Consider the following 24,347-nt stretch of genomic DNA (forward strand, 5'->3'; position numbering starts at 1 on the left):
ATACTTAACACTTGGATCAAGTTTGGTAAAATTCCAGTCAATATTACTCAAGTTATCGCGTAAACGAATGCGGACGGACGTCCATACAGACGTACGGACGTACGGACAACCCGAAAACATAATGCCTCTGGCACCACTTCGTGGCGGAGGCATAAAAATTTACTAGATACAAATAATAGGTACGGTACTGGAGTTTGAGGACAAGGAAAGGAACCGGAATGTAATAAGCACAGATTATTAGATGAAATGCTTAAATACAACAAAGGATGGAAGAAGAACATAAAAGGATTAAAAGCCTACTAGGTCACGTAGCTGCATGTATGGCAGAAGGACCCTATAAAGGCTTGTGTGGCTAAATAATCACAATAAAGAAATGGTTACATCATATGAAAGAGCTTTCAAAACTCTGTTAATCATGTCACAAACCTGATTTCGACTTTGAGATTGAATTTTCACAATAGGGCCCAGGCTTACAGTAACTTTCCTGTGTAGTCTTCACTGGCATTAAATCATCCTTGGCTCTCTCTCTCCATGACGTGATAGTGAGATTTTATTAAATCAGGTACAGTAGATTGCAGAATATATGACTGTGCCCATTTTGAACAGAAAGTAGGAAATTAAGTGCACTACTACACATTAGTAGGCCTACACATGCTCACTGCAGGGCTCATACACTTCCACATTTTGAAAATTCCCTGACTTTCCATGACTTTCCAGAGCAGAAAATGTAAATTTCCATGGCCATTTTACACGATGTACACATCTTATTCTAAAGTGTGTAAAAATACATCATCATAATACTAGGAACCAAAACACAAATCAAGTGTGTATACTCAGTTATACACACTTATGCTTTGTTCTGAAAGCAGCTCCTTAAAGGGGAATTTTTCCCAAACAACAATGTGGATTAGTTGAGTAGAAAACAATTGTAGAAACCCAACAGTAAAATGTTGAGCAAATTTTGATAACCTCTTAACAAGAATTAGGCAAAATTGTGTATGTTGCCCTCTTTGGACGGAACTAAGTTTTCTTCCATGTTTTCTTCTTAACGCGATAAAACACAGGAATGCCTTCCGATGTTCCTACTAAATTATTGAACATAATCATTCGATTTTCTTTTTTGCGAGATACGCGTGCGTGATATTAGGTCAGACCACGGGGGAATGAGACAAAAAAGATAACGCATTCAAAAAATATTCGTGTAGCGACACTTGTGGCCAAAAATGGACAATTGGAATGTGTGTGCAACTCACCATTATATCCTTTCCATTTTTAGTTCCAACTTCCAGTTCTTTTGCTTGTTAGAAAATATGAGTGTGGATGATTAAAGCCGAAATAATTAATGAAATCATTGCAATCTCGCCGGGTGACAGTAGCGTAAAAATAGTTGAATAACACATGTTAACCTAAATCAGAAAAAGAAACAAACGCATTTATTAGTTTGAATTTGTCCATTATCATTGAACAAATAATTTAAATATGAGTGTGTATGATTAAGCCGAAATGATTAATGAAATCATTGCAATCTCGCCGGGTGACAGTAGTGTAGAAATAGTTGAAAAATGCATGTTAACCTATTATACTTAATCGGCGTTCAGAAAAGAAACAAACGCATCTAACAGTTCAAGAACGGATGTACAAAAGGCGAAGAGATTTCGGAAGAAAATAAAAAACGCATTTTTAATCCCTTCGGCCGCAATGATGTACATTGCATAAAATTACAGCCGAAATGATTCGTGAAATCATTGAATTCCCGCTGGGCACCAACAGCGTAATATACCTCGCAAGTTAACGATAAACAACGCATGTATGTTTATCTCTGAAAGCATCGCGATCTCGCCAGGTGACAGAAGCGTAAAAATAGTTAAATAACGCATGTTAACTTAAATCATAAAAAGAAACAAATGCTTTTATTAGTTTGAATAGATCTGGGTTTGTTCATTATCACAATCTTAACACTGCATTTCACAATGAAGATTTTTCTTTCTTTCAGAATGGTCTACCAGGTAGATTTGCGTAAAAAGGATCTTAACCTTCCAAATTCAATCCTGTCGCATATTTTTCAAGAACAGATGTACAAAACGCGAAGAGATTTTCAGAAGAAAATAAAGAACGCATTTGTAATCCCTTCGGACGCAACGATCATACATTGTATAAGATTACAGCCGAAATGATTCATGAAATCATCGCATTCCCGCTGGGCACCAACAGCGTAAAAATACCTCGCAAGTTACGGTAAAGAACGCAGATATGTTACTCTATTTGCGGTGGTGTTTAGAAAAACTTAACAAACGCATTTTATACAATCTGACTTTGTTCATTATCATTTTACACTGTATTTCACAAACGAAAAAAAAAATTCTTTCAAAATGGTTCAACACCAGAGGAAGAGATAGGTGTAGAAAGAATCACGAAAATAATATAGGCCTATACTTCTCAAGAACATAATGTGCAAATATCATGCAAAGAGATTTTCAGAAGAAAAATAAAGAATTAACTAATTTCAACCTCTACGTACTTTTTGTCTAATTCACAAATGATTTCCCTTTATTCCCTTAATAACAATGATCCATAGTTGTGTAATATCAACGCAAAGGATATTCTTAACTTTCATTGATGGGTATATGACGTCATGCTTATGTTTTTCCTTGTTTTTTAATGCGTACGGTTATAATGAGGTAACGGTAATAACGAGGTAATATCGCCGGTCTCACGGACCTCGTTATAACGGGGTTTCACTGTACGTACATCTACCTACAAAAAGGCAGACTTGCGGAAAACAACCATGAGATAGGCCGGTCGCACTGCAGCAAAGTAGCGCTAGCTAGCTAGAGCTCACATGCGCAGCCTAAATGCGGACTTGCGATAATTGCGCCTTTGGAAATAAGTAACCACGAGGTTGCGATATTGTCTGTCGAGTAAGCTAATCATACACACAAGTACACGTGCACATGCACATGAAGGACGCAATAGACACAATATCTGTGTCGAGTTTATTACGAAAACTGTCTTAATACAAGAAACCACAAATTTGACAAACTATTTTTCCTTTGTTGATAAGAGAAATCAAATACTATTTTAAACAAGGAAAAGTAGAAATTACGCGGTGCGTAACATATGTCCCCGCCGGAAGTAGCATTTAGTGGCAAAATGTACAATATAGGTAAAAAATCAAGGTCAAAGGTCAAAGAAGTCAAAGGTCAAAATTCTGTGTAGAAGTTTTGAAGCCCTCACCTAGTGCCATCACATAAAGCAAACGGAATCGAAATCGGGTTAGAAATGGCGAAGGAGTAGCATTTTGTAGCCAATGTACAATATAGGTCAAAAATCAGGGTCAAAGGTCAAAGAAGTCAAAGGTCAAAATTCTGTGTAAAAGCTTTGAAGCCCTCACCTAGTGTCATCACATAAAGCAAACGGAATCGAAATCGGGTTAGAAATGGCGAAGGAGTAGCATTTTGTAGCCAATGTACAATATAGGTAAAAAATCAAGGTCAAAGGTCAAAGGTCAAAATTCTGTGTAGAAGTTTGAAGCCCTCACCTAGTGACATCACATAAAGCAAACAGAAGTGAAATCAGGTTAGAAATGACGAAGGAGTAGCATTTTGTAGCAAAATGTACAATACAGGTCAAAAATCAAGGTCAAAGGTCAAAGGTCAAAATTCTGTGTAGAAGTTTGAAGCCCTCACCTAGTGACATCACATAAAGCAAACAGAAGTGAAATCAGGTTAGAAATGACGAAGGAGTAGCATTTTGTAGCAAAATGTACAATACAGGTCAAAAATCAAGGTCAAAGGTCAAAGAAGTCAAAGGTCAAAATTCTGTGTAGAAATTTTGAAGCCCTCACCTAGTGCCATCACATAAAGCAAACGGAATCGAAATCGGGTTAGAAATGGCGAAGGAGTAGCATTTTGTAGCAAAATGTACAATATAGGTTAAAAAATTAAGGTCAAAGGTCAAAGAAGTCAAAGATCAAAATTCTGTGTAAAAGTTTTGACGCCCTCATCTAGTGCCATCACATAAAGCAAACGGAATCGAAATCGGGTTAGAAATGGTGAAGGAGTAGCATTTTGAAGCCAATGTACAATATAGGTCAAAATCAAGGTCAAAGGTCAAAGAAGTCAAAGGACAAAATTCTGTATACAAGTTTTGAAGCCCACACCTAGTGCCATCACATAAAGCAAATGGAATCAAAATCGGGTTAGAAATGGCGAAGGAGTAGCATTTTGAAGCAAAATGTACAATATAGGTCAAAGGTCAAGGTCAAAGGTCACAATTGAAATTTTGTGTAGAAGTTTCAAAGCTCCCATGTAGTGCTATCATATAAAGCAAACAGAATCAAAATTGGCTCATAAATGACAGAGAAGTAGCAAATTGAACATTTTGATCACACACGGACGCACAGACGGACACACGGACGCACAGACGGACGGACACACGGACACACACACGTACAGAGCCCGTTTCATAGTCCCCTGCTCGAACTCGTTCGGCAGGGACAAAAATATCTTGAAAAAAAAAATATTTTCCCTGACTTTCCAGAAGAAATAGATGGATTGCCTGACTTTCCCTGACTTTTTGCTTCTGGAAAAAGTATTTTTAAATTCCCTGACTTTCCAGAAATTTCCTGACGCATACGAGCCCTGTCACTGTAAAAGTGTGATGTTTGCAGTGGATACAGCAGATTTGCTGACACTACAAATTGTATAAAGCCCCACCTTGACTGCGTAGTACTCGTTCACAAAGAAGCGGGTGGTGGTGATGGCACGGTGCAGCATCGGCTTAGACTGACCGTAATGGATGGCATAGACGCCTTGGGCACAGTCCCGCGCCATCCGCAGTCGTATCTTGTTGGGCTCCCAGGATAAGGGGTGGGCTGTTGGGTTCTCCAGCACACCACGCAGAGAGCCATGCTTCATGTATTCAACCACAAAGCACAGCCTTGCTGCAAAATGTGAAGCCATAGCAGAGGAACAACATAAAAACAAGGCTGTGGGACTGAGGCACTCTGATCAAAGTGCTGCTCATACAGCTGATATCAACATAGATACGTTAATCTCCTTCTTTCTCACACTCTTGCATTCATCTTTGGCTGTGCTTCGCCAAAATTTTAGACTCCTTACTCTGACAGTGTTCAAGTTGTTTTTTCGATACCTGTGCATGAGTGAACACAAGAATGTTTCATTAAAAATCAGGCAAAAATGAGAAATTTGTGACAAAATGATACTGGTCCAAGTAATGCTTGCAAACAGTGACAGAATTGCTTCATGTCTCTATCAATGATCTGTTTTGTAAAATACTGGTACTGGTAACCCTTTTGTTAATCAGCAACTATAGCCCCTTAAGCTTACTCTTCTTCTTGCACAGGCAGCGCTCAACAATACCGGGTATCACTTTTTTCTCTGATGGTACATATTTGGGCCACTAAAATCTTCGAATTTGACATTTTGGTGGCCTAAAAAAAAAGAAATGTTGCTGCCCAAAATAAGGAAAATATAACATTTCATTTTGAATTTAAGTCGCCTTATTGGGCCATCAAAAAAGGACCTTTTTGGAAATTTGGTGGCCCAACATAAATTTTGAGTGGCGCTAGCCACCAGCCATCGCTAATGTCATGCACTGGCTAAGGTAATCATTGCCAACATGTCAAAACTCCAAATAACAATTTCACCCAAAATTCTTAATTCCTATAAAACAAAACAAAACAAAACAAAAAATCACTGAAGCTCTGTGGGCAGGTGACTGGGAGACGTATGGGCTACGAAATCATTACATCAACTTAAAATCATATCACTTTAACAGATACGTATGTCCCTAATCTGTGAAAATATCAAAGACTTTGAATATCACAGCTTTCTCAATTCTTGCTTGATTTACTTCTACTACTACTACTACTACTACTACAGTACTACTTCTACTTCCTCTTCTTTAATTAAATTAACATAAAAAAATAATAATAACAAAAATAATCATGATAATAAACAACACATATAGTACTACATACAGGCATTTATAAGGACATCGAGACCGAACAGAAAGTTGACTTAAAGTACAGAATGTAATTATGAACATTGAGATTTGTACATAGCAAAAGAAAGGAGGGAAAATATTACAATTGATTAAGTGAGTTTTTAACATTGATTTAAACTGCCTGCTCTTTGAACATTTTGAATGGGAAAAGGAAGTTTTTTCGAAAGAAATGGAGCCATGACAGAAAATACCGAAAATACCCTATCATTGTAGGCCTAATACCTGTAGGTTAAAGTATGAGGTAACTATATATGGTACCGGTATTAACTCTTTTAAATATGCCATGGTAGAAACCCCTTGTTTGCCACATTATTCTGAGTCATGCCTTGGAAAAACATTATATTTTTCCAATCTATGTAACTTTTATGAATTTCTGCTAAGTTGGACAAAGCTGTAAAGAAAATGGCAAGCTTTGCTTTGATGTATTAATTGTATGACAAATCTATGATTTTTTTTCTCTTTCAAATGAACAGTAGCTACATAATTGTAAAGCATGACGTTCGTACACCAAACAGTGACAGAAACTTAGAATTTACACATAAATCCAGTGCCGTGAGTGGGGAATATCGCTTGCTAGTCAATCACCAAACAAAATGTAAGCTATGTGTGAGAGGAACGGAATCGCAAGAAATGCTTTCAACGAACTGTAGCATATGGTGATTTATCAACCGGTTTGGGCGGGTTTGTGCGTTTGAGCAGAATGTGCGAAGTTGGCATGCCATCAACTGAGTCGGGCGTGCAAACTTGGCACATAGAGAGTTAGAGTGCAGAGTAAAGAACAGAGAGATTGGGTCAAGTAAAGGAGCGATGTAAGATCAATGGGACAACATTATTACATATATCTTATGAACTATAAGAAGAACTTGAAAAGTGATACATTGATGTATGGGGAACCAATTTTGGAGGGATTGGAAAACTGGAGAATTGGAGTCCTGACACTTTTTTCACAGTGTTTGTTTGGTCTTAATCTATCTATAGATGTCAGCCCGAAAGAAACAATGACACTAGTAAGCACAAGTGAAGACATGCAGCCACAAGGGAAATATGAATGAGACTTCCACAGACTTTCTCACCTTCTGTATCCACTACATATCCATACAGCTGGACGATGAACTGTGAAAAACGCAAACACTTCCATTTATCCGCCTCCTGTAGCAGCTCCTTCTGTGTTAATTTCGATTCACTGGCATAAAAAAAGAAAGAAAGGAAAACTTCAAAAAGTGAGACTGCAGGATGTAATAGGGAATGAGATTTCAAATGGCTACACCAAGTGAAAGCACCACACTGACTATTGTACAGCTCTGCTTTCATTGTGTTGGATATAGTGCAAAAAAAATCTTCCTGAAAATTTCAAGACAATCAGAAATTCAAATTCACTACAGCTCATATAAAACACATCATTTTTGAAGGAAATGCTTGCTTGCATTATTGTTGACCCTACAATGTACATTGCAGCTACAACATTTCAATACGCTTGATCTTCACAGCACTTTGCAGTTTTGACATGCTTTGTACACTGAGCAACTCCTTATGTAATGAAACTAATTAACTACAACATAGGCGTGTACAGTGAAGGCCCGTTATAATGAGTTCGGTTGTAACGAGGAACCACTTATAACGAGGTGATCGCGTCGGTCCCGTTTTCCTTTGCGTGTAAACCTGTGGCAGAACGAATCGGTTATAACGAGTTCGGTTATAACAAAATTCCGGTTATAATGAGGACATTTTCGGTGCATTATGATAAAGAAAAACATAAGCAATTTGATCGGATACGAGGTTCCATTTCTTGACCTGCCGCTTCCAAACGCGCGACGAACGAAACATTGAAAATCGAATTCACGCTATCCCCGTTTTACAGAGTCTGTGCTGAACGTAGTAAGACACTGCACAAGTGCCTGTCCCGTCTCGATCTCTACATGTACTATCTGAAGTGGGAAGACTCGGAAACAAACATGTTTTCAGTCCCGCCGTTATCCTTCTTTACCGTCCATTATCAGTGAGGAATAACCGAGTACCGTTCCTTCCATGTTTCTTCTAAACCACATAACATGATCATAATCATTCCATTTTCTTTTTCGCGAGGTTCCATTTCTTGACTTGCTGCTTTCAGACATGCGACAAACAGAACAGTGAAAACCGAATTCACGCTATCCATCTCTTTCCCGTTTTGCAGAAAACGTTTTCTTCTAAACCACGCGATAAGACGCAGAAATACCTTCCGATGTTCCTAAGTTATTGAATAAAATCATTCAATTTTCTTTTTAGCGAGATATGCGTGAGTGATATCAGGTCAGACCACACCGCAACGAGAGAAAAAAAAATAACGTATTCAAAAACTTCTCATGTAGCGACACTCGATCGTGGCCAAAATGGACAATATTGGAATGCGTGTGGAACTCATCATAAAATCCTTTCCATATACGTTCCGACTTCCAGTTGTTTTGCTGGCTAGTAAATATGAGTGCTTATGATTAAAGTCGATATAATTAATGAAATCAAAGCGATCCCGCCGGGTGACAGTAGCGTATTAAAAATAGTTGAATAACGCATGTTAATCTACTTTTTAGTCGGTGCTTAGAAAAAGAAACAAATGCATTTAACAGTTTAAATAGATCTGGGATTGTTTATTATCGTGTAACAAATGATGAATATGAGTGTGTATGATTAAAGCCGAAACAATTACTGAAATCATCGTGATCCCGCCTGGAGACGGTAGCGTAAATAGTTGAATAGTGCATGTTAATCTACTTAATTGAGGTGGTGTTCAGAAAAAGAAACAAACGCATTTGACAGTTTGAATAGATCATTCATTATCATTTAACACTGCATTTCACAATGAAGATTTTTCTTTCTTTCAGAATGGTCAATGAGGTACAGATTTGCGTAAAAAGGATCACAACCTTACAAATTCAACCCTGTCACATATTTTTCAAGAACGGGTGTACAAAAGGCGAAGAGATTTTCAGAAGAAAATGAAGAACGCATTTTTTAATCCCTTCGGGCGCAACGATCATACATTCTATAGGATTACAACCGAAATGATTCATGAAATCATCGCATTCCCGCTAGGCACCAACAGCGTAACATACATGTACCTCGCAAGTTACGATAAACAACGCATGTATGTTACTCTATTTGCGCTGGTGTTTAGAAAAACTTAACAAACGCATTTTATACAATCTGATTTTATTCATTGTCATTACACTACACACTGTATTTCACAAACGAAAAAAACATTCTTTCAGAATGATTTGATACAAACGGAAGAGATAGGTGTAGAAAGAATCACGAATATGATCCTGCCGAGTAGGCATACTTCTCAAGAACATAATGTGCAACTATTATGCACAGAGATTTTTGGAAGAAAAATAAAGAATTAATGCATTTCAACCCCTACTTTTTGCGTCTTTTTTATGTATCAATTCATAAATAATTTCCATTTATTGTCTCAATAGTCACGATCTATAATTGTGTAACAACAATGCAAAGGATCTTCTTAAGTTTGATTGACGGGTATATGATGTCGTGCTTATGTTTTTCTTTGTTTTTTATGCGTATGATTATAACGAGGTACCGGTTATAACGAGGTACCGGTTATAACGAGGTAATATCGCTGGTCCCACGGACCTTGTCAAATAACGGGGTTTCACTGTACCTAAGATTGTGCAAATGCTCCTACTTGCTATTGTATCTTGTAGTGTAACATGGTCTATAAGCGGGACCTTCACAGTATTGCACCTGAGTGGGGTTCTCTACCTTGCACTACAGTGAAGTGAGTGGGTTGGGATGGGGTAAGGAATTTACAAAATATGAGTTGAATATATTTTTCTGTTCAAGAGCCTTGAAAGGAATGACATAGTTTCAGTTCTGATTGGGCTTCAGGTTTCCAATGTTTTTTGTTTGTTTGTTTGCTTGTTTTTTGATGATTTTTTTTTACTTGATGACATACAAAACTAGAAATGTCGCTACGGCGACTGGTGTATGCCTCCGCCATAATACATGGTTCTCCTAATAGGTCTATAGTACAATGTCTTGACAATGTGTGATGACAGTTTCACACAATTGGCAAAATATTAAAATGACAGGTTTGCCACAAATGTGCTGAATGTTCACTTTCCTAGAACTAGGTTCAATTGGATGAATGATTAAAACGTCAGAGTGCAGGTATTTGGGGGAACTGATGATTTTCACTTGACTTTTGACCCTTTTACAAGTTTATGCATTGAGTAATTTTCAAGGTATTGAGAACTAGAAATGTCGCTATGGCGACTGATGCCTCCGCCATAATGCATGATTCTCCCAATAGGCGTATAGCACAATGTCTTCACAATGTGTAATCCATGACAGTTTCACATAACTGGCAAAATATTGAAATGACAGGTCTGTCAGAAATGTCTTGATCTGGGTTTGCTATAATTTTTTTAAGAGTGCAGGTACACATATTTGGGGAAATGAGAATTTTTACTTGAATTCTGATGGACATTTTTATTAGTTTATGCATTGAGTAATTTCCAAGGTATGAAGAAAGAGTGTAATGATGGTACAAAATATATATATATATATATATATATATATTTTTTTTTTTTTTTTTTGGGGGGGGGGATTGAAACCTGGCCTTTGACCCTAAACCTCTGACCTTTGACCTTCTGGCTGGAAATTTCCTGGAGAATCTCCATTAGGTAATGCATGTATTAAGTTTTGAAACTAATAATGCAAGCATTGCATATACTAGTACATGAGGGACATAATAAAATTTTGAGAAGTTGACCTTGACCTTTGACCCCTGACTATTGACCCATGACCCCTAAATTCCCTAGATAATCCCTGCCAGTTAGTACATGCATATTTACCAAGTTCCACGAAAATACATTGAACCATTTGCGAGAAAAGTGATATTGCAACATTTTCACCTCACCTTTGACCTTTTGACCTTTGACCTTATGACATGAAACTCTCTGTGGAGAATCTTTATGCAGTAGTACATGTCCACACCAAGTTTCAAGAAAATACCTTTGGGGCATTGCATAGATACGGGGGAAATTGCAACATTTGTAGCATTTGACCTTGACCTTTTGACCTTTGACCTCTTGCCAATGTCACTAAAATCTACTCAACTAATTGTCCCATCATACATCATCCTTGGACCAAGTTTGGTGAAAGCTGCTTCATCCAGTTTTGAGTTATCACGTAAACAGATAAATTTTAGGATTTGACCTTGATCTTTGACCTTTGACCTCTGTCCGATTTCACTGAAAAACTATTCAACTAATTGTTTTATCATACATCATCCTCCAACAAAGTTTGGTAAAATTTGCTTGATGCAGTCTTGAGTTATTGCGTAAACGGATACAATTTCATGATTTGACCTTGACCTTTGACCTTTGACCTTTAGCTGATTTCACCCAAAATCTAATCAAATAATTGCCCCATCATACTTCATACTTGGACCAAGTTTGGTAAAATTCCAGTAAATATTACTCAAGTTATCGCGTAAACGAAAGCGGACGGACGTACGGACGTACAGACGTACGGACATACGTACGGACGTACGTACGGACGTACGTACGGACGTACGTACGGACGTACGTACGGACGGACGGACAACCCGAAAACATAATGCCTCCGGCACCACTTCGTGGCGGAGGCATAAAAAGTATAATTTCAGTATTAAATGGTAAAATAGTATTATCGAAACCTGGCCTTTGACCTTTGACCCCACAGTTCCAAAGAGAATCACTGTTAGGTAGAACATGCATAAATATGTAAGTTTCATGACAATACCTTGAGTTATTTTTGAGATATGGAGGAAAAAGTGCAATTTAGCACTTTCACTTGACCTTTGACCTTTTGACCTTTGACCTTTTGGCAAGAAACTTCCCACAGAATATATATTGGGTTATACATGCATACATCAAGTTTTAAAAAAATCCTTCAGGCACTGCATAAATATAAGTATATATATTTTGAGGAGTTGACCTTGACCTTTGACCCATGACCCCCAACTTCCCTAGATAATCACTGCCCATCGGTAAAAGCATATATACTAAGTTCCATGAAGATACCTTGAACCATTTGCGAGATATGGAGAAAAACATGAAATTTCAATTTTTTTTCACAAAATAACCTGTGACCTTTGACCTTTGACCCTAAAATCCACACAAAGTATCATCCCCCAAGGATATACCCTCATACCAAGTTTGATGCAAAACCACCACACGGTTCTTGAGATATCGACAAAAACAAAACGGGACGGACGGACGTACGGACGTACGGACGGACGGACGACCCGAAAACATAATGCCTCCGGCCACTTTGTTGGCGGAGGCATAAAAACCCAAAAACATAATTCTAACAGAATTCAAAGCTTATTTGATGGAAATCGGTTTTGCATCAATGATGCAGTCATACCTGTCAGTAATCGCCTTAACTATCAGCAATTTGTTTTCATGTTTGTGGTTCACCCTGTAGATTGGTCCAAAAGTGCCCTCATGCAGGATCGTCTTATCATCGAAGTCTTCATGACTCATTCGCATATCTTTGAGGACAGATAACAAAAAAGAAGAAAAGAAAAGAAAAGAAAATAACAAGAGTTGGAAAATGAAGATGCGTTTGTTCCTGAAGAGAGGATCATTTTCTGCCCATAGCCAAGGTTCTTGCAAACTGCACTGTCTCAAGAATTTGAGTTAAAAATTATCTCCCTTCTTTTGATAAGGCCTTCATTTTTCATAAATATATAATTGATAGTTCTCACACAATATTCAATAATTTTCAAGAGCCCATTGAATGTTAAATTCATAACTTGCAAACACTTTTGAAGCTAAGTTCTCATTTTTCCTCAAATTGGCAAATCCTTGTGTATCTGCTTTGTAAGCTTGATAGGTGTAGACTTAAAGGCAAAACATAGTTCTGATATGCCTGCAAAATTGTCAAATTTCGCTCCGTAATGTACAAGTATGCCTAAGAAATGTGTGGAATAACGCTGTAATAACAACATTCTGGCTGGTTGCAGTTACAGGTCGAGTTGATACAATGCGCGCATCAATTAAAGAACCTCCTTGGCGCGCCTACAAAATGAATGTGTGCCTATGTATAGAATTTGAATATGGCAATCACGAACTGCGTATAAACTGTCTTCAATAGGGCCGAGTTGTCCCTGAGACCGAGTTAATCTGGATCCTTCTGGAATAGAAGTCGGTATTTCGACTTTTATTTTTGATCTCAAGACACTCCAAAACAACTCATCCTCCCGGCAAATCGCGTCAGCCAGGTAAGTTTCTTGGTAGACTCTTTCCGATATATTGCAAGCAAATAAGAAATGGTGCAAGATGGGTTCTCAAACCCTTACCAGAACTATGTTTTCACTTTAATGAATTGAGGCAGTTCAATCTAATCTTTCTCAAGTACCCTCCGTACACATTATGCAGTAAAAATTTAAGCCCACCACATACTACACAAGTCAACCAGTTGTATGACTGGAGACAAGGCAGGTCATTTGACCAGTGATGTGACTGGACAACACACACTGCACTGGTGTTAACACAATTACTTCAGCATGATTGGCTGAAAGTTCACAACTGGAGTGTGTGTTCATTTTGGGCATTCATTTTGTGGGTGACACGGCATTTGCTCCTGCGACAATTGTTCCAGTCTATCTTCTCCAAAGACTTAGGGTTAGGGTCATGGTTGTGATAGTGTTTTAGGTTAAGTTTGACGGGAGGAAGAGGATTAGGATTATGGGTAGAATTTAGGTTTGGCTTAGCGTGTAGAAATTTTCGTGGCAGCAATTGTCGTGGGAGAAAAAGTCATGGACCAATTTTGTGAGGTGGGATAACAAGCTAGATAGGCATGCAAGTGTGAGAGAGACCTCTGATGTGCGAGACTTGATGTGTTTAAGCCTGTACATAAAATTGGTGGCTCACTTAAAGCCAGTCCCATGTTCAGGAAAATAATCTAATCACTAGACACTGACAGTGTTATCAAACGCTGAGTTTGCTTTGGAGGCAGCATCAAAATTTGCATATTAAAGCTGGATATCGTCAGTCTTGCTCTGTTCTGGTTGCACCTACTGTCCAGGTTCTGGTTAAACTTCAGGTTAGCTTCCAGGTCTGCAATTTGCTCGTTGAGCTCTTCCACCATCTCCTGTGTCTCCAGTCCTAGTTCAACTGTAATGATTGAAAGGGGAGAACAAATCCAAACAATCATCTGTGGCCAAGGCTAGGAGAAACATACTACAACTAATGCATGGTTCTCCGAATAGGTCTATAGCACAATGTCTTGACAATGTGTGATGACAGTTTCAAATAACTGGCAAAATATTAAAAATGACAGGTTTGTCACAAATGCATTGAATGTTCACTTTCCTTGAACTAGGTCTATTTGGATGAATGGCTGTACTGTCTAATAAGAGTGCATGTATTTGGGGATTTGTACCCAACTTTTGACCCTTTTATAAGTTTGAAGAAGAAGTGAAATTTAGCACTTTCACTTGACCTTTGACCTTCTGGCCTTTGACCTTTTGACAAGAAACTTCTATTAAGAGAATCTGTATTGGGTAATACATGCATACACTAAGTTTCAAGAAAAAATCATGCAGGCATTGCATAGATAAGAGGGAAATAATGACAATTTGATGAGTTGACCTCGACCTTTGACCCCCTGACCTTTGACCAATAAATTCCCTACATGATCACTGTCAGTCAGTACACGCATATACTAAGTTCTATGAAGATACCTTGAAATGTTTGTGAGATATGGAGAAAAAAGTAAAATTTTAACATTTTCACTCGACCTTTGACCTCATGACCCAATACTCTCTCTGGGGAATCTTTATTTGGTAGTTCATGTATACACCAAGTTTCAAGAAAATACCTCCAGCCATTGCAGAGATATAGGGGAAATAGTGAAATTTTAAGCATTTGACCTTGACCTTTTGACCTTTGACCTTGAGCATGTGCACCCAAAAGTTGACAGGCACAACTTCGCCACCTCATACATACACATGCCAAGTTTCATTAGGATACCTCTAACGGTCTTTTAGATATGCTGTCCACAAAATTGATTACGGACGGAAGGACGGACGGACGGACAACCCGAAAACATAATGCCTCTGGCGACACTTCGTGGCGGAGGCATAAAAAGGGGAAAATATCTGAAAACTTTAGCACACACACATACATGTATACAATCAGGGAGGTGATACAATCAAACAAACACAACAAACACATACACACTTCACCCCCTCACCATCCCCTCTTTTCCCCCATCATTCTATTTTTATGTTTCCATTTCTAAAATTGAATCTGGCTTTTAGCATTATTCACAATCATAAAATTGTGATAAATCCCAGTAGAAGCAGTGCAATGATAGTGACATGTTAAATACTGATAATACTTTTCACGATAACAAAAATAGCAATGAACGTACTGATAGTATGAAGTAAAAGAAAAAGACTATAACAAACAAGCAAAAACAAAAAACAAACAAAACAAAACAAGAAGCACCTAATCTGTTTTTGTAGTGTGCATGCATATCTATTTCATGGTATTCTTTTTTTATGAGTGACTCCTGTCGCGACAATCTAACGGCACTGGCTTAAATTTTAAATACAGGGGAATCCCCCTGATGACAAGATCTTTAGGGCCATCTATTTACTTTGTTATGGAGAGAGATTATTCAATGGTAAGTTACTGGTTTTGAGGGTGGGCATAAATTTGGCTGCTGTTTGGTTCAGGACTAAACCTTTCCTTGTTACCATATGCACAAGAATTCTTCTTCATTTTCTTTGTTTTGTTCTGTTTTTTTTTTTTTTCTTCTGGAAATTGACATTAAATATTAAAATGAAAAAAAAAAAAAAAGAAATGTTAAACTCCAACAGGTTACCATGTACAGGTTCATTCGAACCTGATGATTTACCTAGAGCTCTAAAAGCAGACTGTTATTGTATCCAACCTCAATATTACCTGGATACTGCACATAAATATGTAGAAAATGCCGATTGCTCCCATCCAAAAATACAGTTGTACAGATAAATTCACACATCTACTTGATAAAGTTCAACATACAAAGGCAAAAAAAAAAAAATAGTCTAGAAATGAGACAGGTTTGAGTATATTGATGACTGAACATTAACATTCACACAAAGGTAAAATCCCCCTCACCCAAACAAAGGAGCACATCACAGTTTACAAATCCACTGTAACCTATTAAGCTTTGAGGGTTCCACCTCAACCCCACCCCTCACTCCTTACCTTAAGGGAATGTAAGGCTATAAGAATAAAACTCCCTTCTTAACTGAACGTGACAGCACAAATGTTCATGCACATGAAACTTTTGCAAGGAGCCATTAGGATTCATGAAAGTAAAATGCATGCAAAAGCATTCGTTTACAAAATGTATTTAGTGCCAGTGGCAATTCAAGAAACTTTCATGCCGTGAAAAGGCAGTCGGATCCTATTTGTAAAAGTTTCATGCCTTGAATGTTTCTGCTTATACAGTAGAGTCAAACCTGTCTATAGCGGTCACCCAAGGAAAACGAAAAAAAGTGGTCGTTATAGACAGGTGGCCGCTATAGACAGGTTATCCAACTTTGTGTGCATTGCCTGCATGTGCATGTATCATCGTTGTATACATTTACTTTGTGTAAGTATTTACACATACATGTATGTGTGTACGTATCTGAACACGTGTGTTTCATCATGCATTGAGCAATGCCAGTATTTATGAAATTGTTGTACAGTTGCTTGTGTACAGTCTTGAAGTATTATAACTGAATGAATGATGAATGCAGCGGTGGCGATCACTGAACGTTGCCAAGGAATAACTGGCACGGCTACAAAGCAGAAAAACATGCTGAATTATTGGCTCCGCTATGTCTCCATCAGGGCTGTGGCCGCTATAAACAGGTTAAAATCTACCGTGGGAAACAAACTTTGTAGCTGCTGGCCGCGTTAGACAGGTGGTCCGCTATACACAGGGTCTTTCACAGGGATTTTTTCTCGGGGGGATTTTTCAGTGGCTGCTATAGACAGGTGGTAGCTAAGGCAGGTTTGACTGTATTTACATCATATATATATATATACTTTGATACTATGTGCCCTGAATATCCGACAGGCGGCAGACTTACGTAACTCAGCGAGATCATTCCTCGTGTCCTCCAAATCTGTCTTCAGAATCTTGTGCAGCTCAAATGTTTCTGACATCTGAGCTTCCATTCCTGTAGTAAATTTACTTTTAAGTTTGGCCTGTTGTGTTTTAAAAGAGAAAACTAACTGACAATGATGACAACAATGATGGTTAAAACAGTAATATACATGTAATAATTACTACAACAGCCTAAATCTATATCATGCCAATGATGATGATGATGATAATAATAACAATAATAATAATAATAATAATAACAATAATGATGATGATGATACTAATAATAACAAAATCAATCTTTTTTTATTATTATTACAATTATTATTATTATTATTATTATTATTATTATTATTATCATTATTATTATTATTATCATTATTATTATTATTATTATTATTATTAATAACAATAAAATAATAATAACTACTATTATTATCATTATTATTACTATGACAATAGCTCAAAAAGCACTCAGAGAGTGCAGACCTCCACCAAGCAGCTCATTACCACTCATACTGACAATCACCTAATTTCCCAATGCAGAAGTCTTATTGTTAACATCATCAGCTTCCAGGCCAGCTCAGCGGTTGCAGTGCCTCGCCCAAGCAGAGCATGCACGGTGCGCATATATTATACAAACTTCAAATAAGCTCAGCTTGAACTCTATTAAAAGTTCATTGACCCTGTATGCAAAAAGATTTTAAAAATCCATCAAAAATCTTGACAAATTCCCAGATCACTAGTCTACCACAAGTTTATCATAGAAGGTCTGTTTCTTGTGTCATTATCAACTTTTTCCTGCAAGTTCATTCAAATCTGTTCAAAACTTCTTGAGTTATTTTGAAAACATCAAACAAAAATTAAACCCTCAAGAAAATGACAGCTTTTATACAACGTCCAAGTAGATCCTTGTAATCTGATTGGAGGATTGTTGGTGACGTGATATTCAGTAAGTACTCCATTCAACGCGCCATGCAATTTTGGTTCTATTTTTGCGTGCAACTTGGTTCGATTTTTTCGCTCTATTCCACGGTTCGAGAAATTGTACGGTACTGCATATATTGTGTGTTGCATATTGAGGATCGCATGCAGCTAGCGCAGTGTACGTGTGCGGTACATTGCGGATGCGCGTATGTAGGCCTACGTAGTGCTAGTGTACGAGTGCTAGCTGTGACCTGTATCTACACTGATTGCACAACTCAGAAAGAGAATTGCAGTGGATCCACATGTAAGTATGGCTATATATTTTCATACATATATAGACCTCTAGGCCTACTTAGACCTACCTAACAATCCTCCAACCAAATAACAAAGATTTACTTGGATGTTATATAAAACAAATAGTGTATGGTCTTTACTCGTGCAATGGAACGAGATTTCGCACTCAGTGAAAAATGAGGCGCACTTTTCACCTCATGCGAAATCTTGTACCATTGCACTCGTGACCATTCACTATTTGTATAGTATAGTATAGGCCTGTCACCGTTTACAACACAAAGCAAAATGCACTGGCTGAGATACTCTTGCTCAATGCATTTAAGTACAATGTAGGTCACAGTAATTCCCATATATCTGTGAGGCTTCATTTTTCATAGCCCCCCCCCCCCCCCTCACAAATCAGGGAGATGTACATGGCAAGTCTGTAAAATACATACCTGAAGAATCAGGGACAGGCTCTGTTGGCGAGTGGTCAACTGGTTGTTGAAGCCATCGAAGTCACTGTCAACGCTTTTCCGAGTCCACAGTTTCTTGAAGTCTCTCATGCCACTGAGTTTATTCAGGAAAGCCTTGATCTGTTGAAAGCAATCTCTCAGATCCTTAAGTATCCTTGATAAAAACCAAAATGACAGTGTTTTTTGTTTAATCTTTTTTTTTTTTAAACAGAATGAGTCTTAACAATCATGCATGGCTTCTGATCTGCTCTCTTATTAAGTGAACATTTACAATGGATATTTTCATGGTTTTCTTTGAAATAAGGGATATACATACAATAACAAAATGATATGCTAGGCCCCAGAACTCAAATACCGGTTCATAAGTCTACATTAGGGTTATGATCGCTATGATACGTGTACATAAAACCCTAACCTTAGCCTGAATCTTATGGTGGGGTCTATCTATCATAATTTTGCCAGGTCGGAGAGTAGTAAAGCGTTTGCAAACAGGCATTTGCAAACAAGCCCTAAATTGATAATAATTCATATGCCTTTTATGGAGCTCTTTTTGACAAGAGATAGCATTATACGATGACTCAGACGTTTCTAATAACATGACAGTATCGCTGTTTGGTTACTTTTCACTACTTCAGTGTGTTCTAATTTTCATTAATCATATATTTATTCAAACCAAAGAGGTTTCAATCCTAGGCTCTATGAGGCTTTAATCCATCCCCCTGGTGTATCAATCATCAACAATGAGATTCTTCTCACTACCACTAGAGGGCGAACTGTACCATAACGTCTGTGATTTCGTAGCACTGTTACCCACTCAGTAATAGCCGAATTTACAGTGCATATTTGAACTTTTGAACATTTACGTTACATACTCCTAGTCCTAGCTTTGGCTGCTCCTTGGTTGCTCATATGCTAGCATGTTAGCATATGAGAGGCATTTAAACTGCGACAAGCCCAAACGCTTCACGTTCGGGCTGGTATAACTGTGTACAAGGAGCACCCCAGGGTTAATGAGGGGTGAACCTACTGCCTTGAGTCTCATTGTGTATCACAAAGCAATTTTACGGGGCGTGTGAATAGTTAAAATAGCACTAGTACCTATGCCAAACTGCACTGAATATGAGCTTTCAAAAACATCAAACCAGATATTTTCCTAACACTGTACACGGCTTTGGTCAAACCACATTTGGAATATTGCAGTGTTGTATGGAGACCCAGGTTTATGACTGATGACAAAAGGATTGAAGCTGTTCAGCGAAGAAGAACTAAACTGTTTCCTGGACTCAGCACCCTTTCTCACAGTGAGAGACTCATGAAGCTTAATCTTTATTCTTTGCACTACTCGAGGGAAAAAGGGGACATGATCCAGGTCTTCAAAATACTACATGGTATAGCTCGATAGAATCAACCAATAGTCTTAAGTTGTACAATCACAGTATCATGGAACAAGAGACCACCCTTTCAAATTATTTACCACCTAGTAATTGTCGATTGAACATCTGCAGCAACTTTTTTTAACAAAAGGGTCATCTAGTCATGGAACCGAACAGTTTGCTTTCATCACTTGTGACATCCACTATCACTAGTATAGATTCTTTAAAGGGGCCCTGAAATCCAAATGCATGTTTCTGTCATATTAATGTGACTAACAAAAGACATGGCGAGGGAACATGCAAGTTATGCTGAGTCGAGGGGAAGGTGCATTCCAATGTCTTTTATTAAACATTTCAGTACTTTAGCAATGATTGACAGATGAGGTCATCTCAAGAATATTAATATTGATTGGTTTGGAAGGATTTTTTGTGGGCGTTCCCAATTAATCTGAAGAAAAATAGAAAAAAAAATCGTTATAAATATATGGAATGTTTATAGATATTCGTTTCAATGCAAAAGTGATGTTGAGGGTATCATAAATCAACACAAATCAACATGCATTTGGATTTCACGGCCCCTTTAAACATGGTTTAAGAACTAGACACGTTCTGGTCAGACAAACATTTTGAAATTGTCTGACATCCATGCCCACTATAGACTAGCTGTTTTACCTAGTGCTACCAAGTGCTGATGACTGGGAGACCATCAGGACCTACCTACACTCCCAGCCATAGAGATGACGACGATAATAATAATATGTTGTAGATTCTAACAATTACTGAAGAAGAAAAAAAATTGAACATTGATCATGCAACAACGTAGGAATTTACATCGAAAATTCCACATCTGGGCTAAACCCTAACCCCAGCGCGGGGCACTGTAACCCTACTTGGTACGTGTTGGGGTCGCTGCTGCGGTTAGGCTAAACCCTTGACCGACAAGTATGTCTAATTCCGCGAAAAACTTCTCATTTATACTTTATAGTAATGACATTTGCTGGGTCAGTTTTTCGCTTCTTTAGACAGACACCATTGATATATACACGCTATTGCGACGGTTTCAATCGTTTTGGTTGAACGCAACTTCGACCCAGTTCCCCCCGCATAAAAATGGTTATTATTATTTTTTCCAGCTTGGTTTTCAAACCAATCTGGAAAAAATAAATACAGGATTAATCAGTCAACATTTTGACTTAACTCTTCCACTGTTTCCTCCTGTTTTCTGGTTGTTTCCTCCACTTCTTTGCAGTGCTCCCCAATTCATCGCCGCCTTCGTTTGAAAAATGACCGCACGAACGTCTATGGCAAGCCAAATGCTCTTTCACAATATTACGAAGTTAAATTTAGCGCTTGAACAACTTAAGTACTTTAGTCTTTAGTCAATAAACGTAAGTGTACCGATATAGACTGTATCAGTGACAGTGTATGGAGCATTCAACCAAAACGATTGAAACCGTCGCAATAGCGTATTTATGTATCAATTGACAATGGTGTATAAGAAGCAAAAACCTGACACAGCAAATGTCATTACTATAAATGAGAAGTTTTTCGCGGAATTACCAATTAGACATAGGACCTACTTGTCGGTCAAGCTAAACCCCTGATAAGGAGCCACAGCACAGCCACAGTGCAATGCTTTTAACTTAGACGGAAAAGTCCTTCTGTCTGTCCGCAGAAGTTTTATTGTTTTAATCATTCTTTTTTATTTACTTTTAACGTTAGTTTTACGGAGGGGATTCGGGGATTCCGTGAAGTCACTCAGCCAGATGTAGTCTCCGCTGAACATATAGCATAGGCCTATCCCCAGCTAGCCCCGGAGACCGCGCCGCAAGGCTGTCGCAGTTAATTAAATTTTAATCCCCGGCCAGATGACAAGATACAGACTTTCTTTCGCTCAAGTGCCAACTTCGTCTTTGTATAGGGATCTACCTCAGCTCACCCTCAGCCTCCCTGCCCTGGTACTGAGTTAGTGGTAGATACATACACGATGCTACTTGAAAAACGTACCTGTAGAGATCGGGATCGGGTTCTGCCTCCAAGTCCTTCTGTAACTCTTCGATGGGGCGGTAGATGACTTCGACGCGCCTGGCCAGAGTTTTCGCGCGGTTCTTGAATGTTTTGACCATCTGAATAGCATCGTATATGTACTTTCCTACAGAAATGATATCTTTAATGACATCTATGGCAGGTAAAACAGCAGCCATTTTCACACGATATTCACACAATCGTATTTTCTATTAGAATTAGGTGGTTTTGCAGCACAGATGGTACCACAGTGCGTGAGTAGGAGCCGGAATGTGTTCCACTATCGCAATTTTATGTTGTGTTGTGTACAATCATGGACCTACAGGTCCATGGTACAATGTACGATCTCTGTGCACGCGCACGTGGAACCTCTTTGGGTGAGCTGTATACTATGTATCGCCACAGCTCTATGGGTGGGACCCATCTCCAAATCAAAGAGCACTGTGACTTCCACTTCCGCATTTTGTTTTAAACTGTTGAGGTCCCGTGGGGGATACAATATGCTCGTGTAGTGTAGGATTTGATATGATTATATCACCGAAAAATATATTATTGTAATATCATAATTGCTAGGTGGTAAAACAATCATAATGCAATGCTGACGATAATATAATGGTAAATAATAGTAAGAACGATGAATAAACTTGAAACTTGATGTGGCATATAACTCCACCTCCCCCCCCCCCCCATTCGTCTCGTCTGGCTTCAGGGGGATCCCAGAGACTCCAACTCTCCCGTTTTCGACGGGAGATCTCCCGCCGAAAACCCGTTTTTGCAAAATCTCCCGTTCTCCCGTTTGAGAGGATTTCTTACATATTGCTATCGTATGTTGCAAAAATTAGCCTTTAGATAGCACCAGAGAGCATCTATAACCGTAGGAACTTCGCGCTTCGCACACATAAACTTGGGTCTCCCGTTTGCTAGGGGTTTCAGGCGGGAGAATCTCCAGACAAGAAGGTGCTTGGGGTTCGGTTGGAGTCTCTGGGATCCCCCTCCGTAAAAGTAGAGAGTCGGAGGGATCGGGCCGCATGCAATGCGTGCGTGTCATTGCCTCTCGTTTCCGGCCCGCTTAGTGTAAAAAAAAAAAAAAATTAAATTGAAAAATATCTAGATAAATAATTTTTTTTTTTTAAAAGAAAAAAGGTGTGTGTGTGTGTGTGTGTGTGGGGGGGGGGGCTGGGGTGTATTTGATTTTTTCCCACGGAAATTTTATTTCTAAAGGGGTGTGCCCCCAGAAATTTTAATTAACAAACATTATGTTATGTTATCAATTTTAATTTTCTTTGTTCTTATATTTCTTATGAGTTATATAAAGTCTCTCCAAAGATGGTACCACAGAACTCTTACACAGAGTGTAGAGTTCTGTGGATGGTACTGGTAGAGGGGGGGGGGGGGGGACATGGAAAGTGCACTCAGGGAAGGTGGGGAGTACAGGCCTTGTGGGACAAAAAGTGTGATTTGATGAATTTTCTCGTATAATTTTTCTGATATTTAGCACTCATGTCTCGGACTCAAAGACTATTGATGCTAGGCCACATATGGGTTGTTACTTCTTCCTCAATTAAGACTCATAATGTGTTCAAGAACACATTATGAGTCTTCATTACTGATTTGAAAGAGTGTCTGAACGGGTGAATTGGGCCATCCCCTGTGAGAAGTAGGACATCGATTCGGGTAAAGTGGGACAAATAGTAACTATTGGCTACACTTTTACAAGCATATCATAAAATAATGTGTGTATATGTGAATATTTACACATGAAACAGTTTCATCGCAAAACGTGATATATCCATTATGGTCCATCATCGGAAAGTTGCATTTAAAGCATCTGGAATTTAAAGAAAATAAGTTTTTTTAAAATATTTTTATCATAACTTTGAATGAAGGGAGAAGTGGGACAGTAATGATGTCCCACTTAACCCCGGCACCCCCAAAATTCAAAATGACGGCTACCATCACAATTGAGCTAATTTTTTGCAAAATCTTTTAATGCAAATTATTGGAACTTACACGGGCCTACATATTATGAAGCTATAAGTACCTACCTGCTAAAGATAGATGATCAATTCAAAAAGAATTTCACACTGAATGCAAACAACCTCAAAAC

General features: G+C 38.4%; 1 protein-coding gene across 1 annotated transcript in view; it reads right to left on the reverse strand.

Annotated features, from left to right (window-relative positions):
- LOC140244606 (mixed lineage kinase domain-like protein) overlaps window positions 1-22,419 on the reverse strand; it is a 34,872-nt gene extending 12,453 nt beyond the window's left edge. The window contains exons 1-7 of the mRNA XM_072324231.1: window positions 22,223-22,419; window positions 18,825-18,996; window positions 17,150-17,267; window positions 14,094-14,189; window positions 12,436-12,562; window positions 7,101-7,210; window positions 4,716-4,942 (exon numbers count right to left, since the gene is read on the reverse strand). Coding sequence (XP_072180332.1) covers window positions 4,716-4,942; window positions 7,101-7,210; window positions 12,436-12,562; window positions 14,094-14,189; window positions 17,150-17,267; window positions 18,825-18,996; window positions 22,223-22,419 — 1,047 coding nt within the window. The remainder of the gene's footprint in view (window positions 1-4,715; window positions 4,943-7,100; window positions 7,211-12,435; window positions 12,563-14,093; window positions 14,190-17,149; window positions 17,268-18,824; window positions 18,997-22,222) is intronic.
- Window positions 22,420-24,347: the final 1,928 nt, after the last annotated feature.

This window comes from Diadema setosum, chromosome 2 (genome assembly GCF_964275005.1).
Source record: "Diadema setosum chromosome 2, eeDiaSeto1, whole genome shotgun sequence".
Taxonomy (NCBI): domain Eukaryota; kingdom Metazoa; phylum Echinodermata; class Echinoidea; order Diadematoida; family Diadematidae; genus Diadema; species Diadema setosum.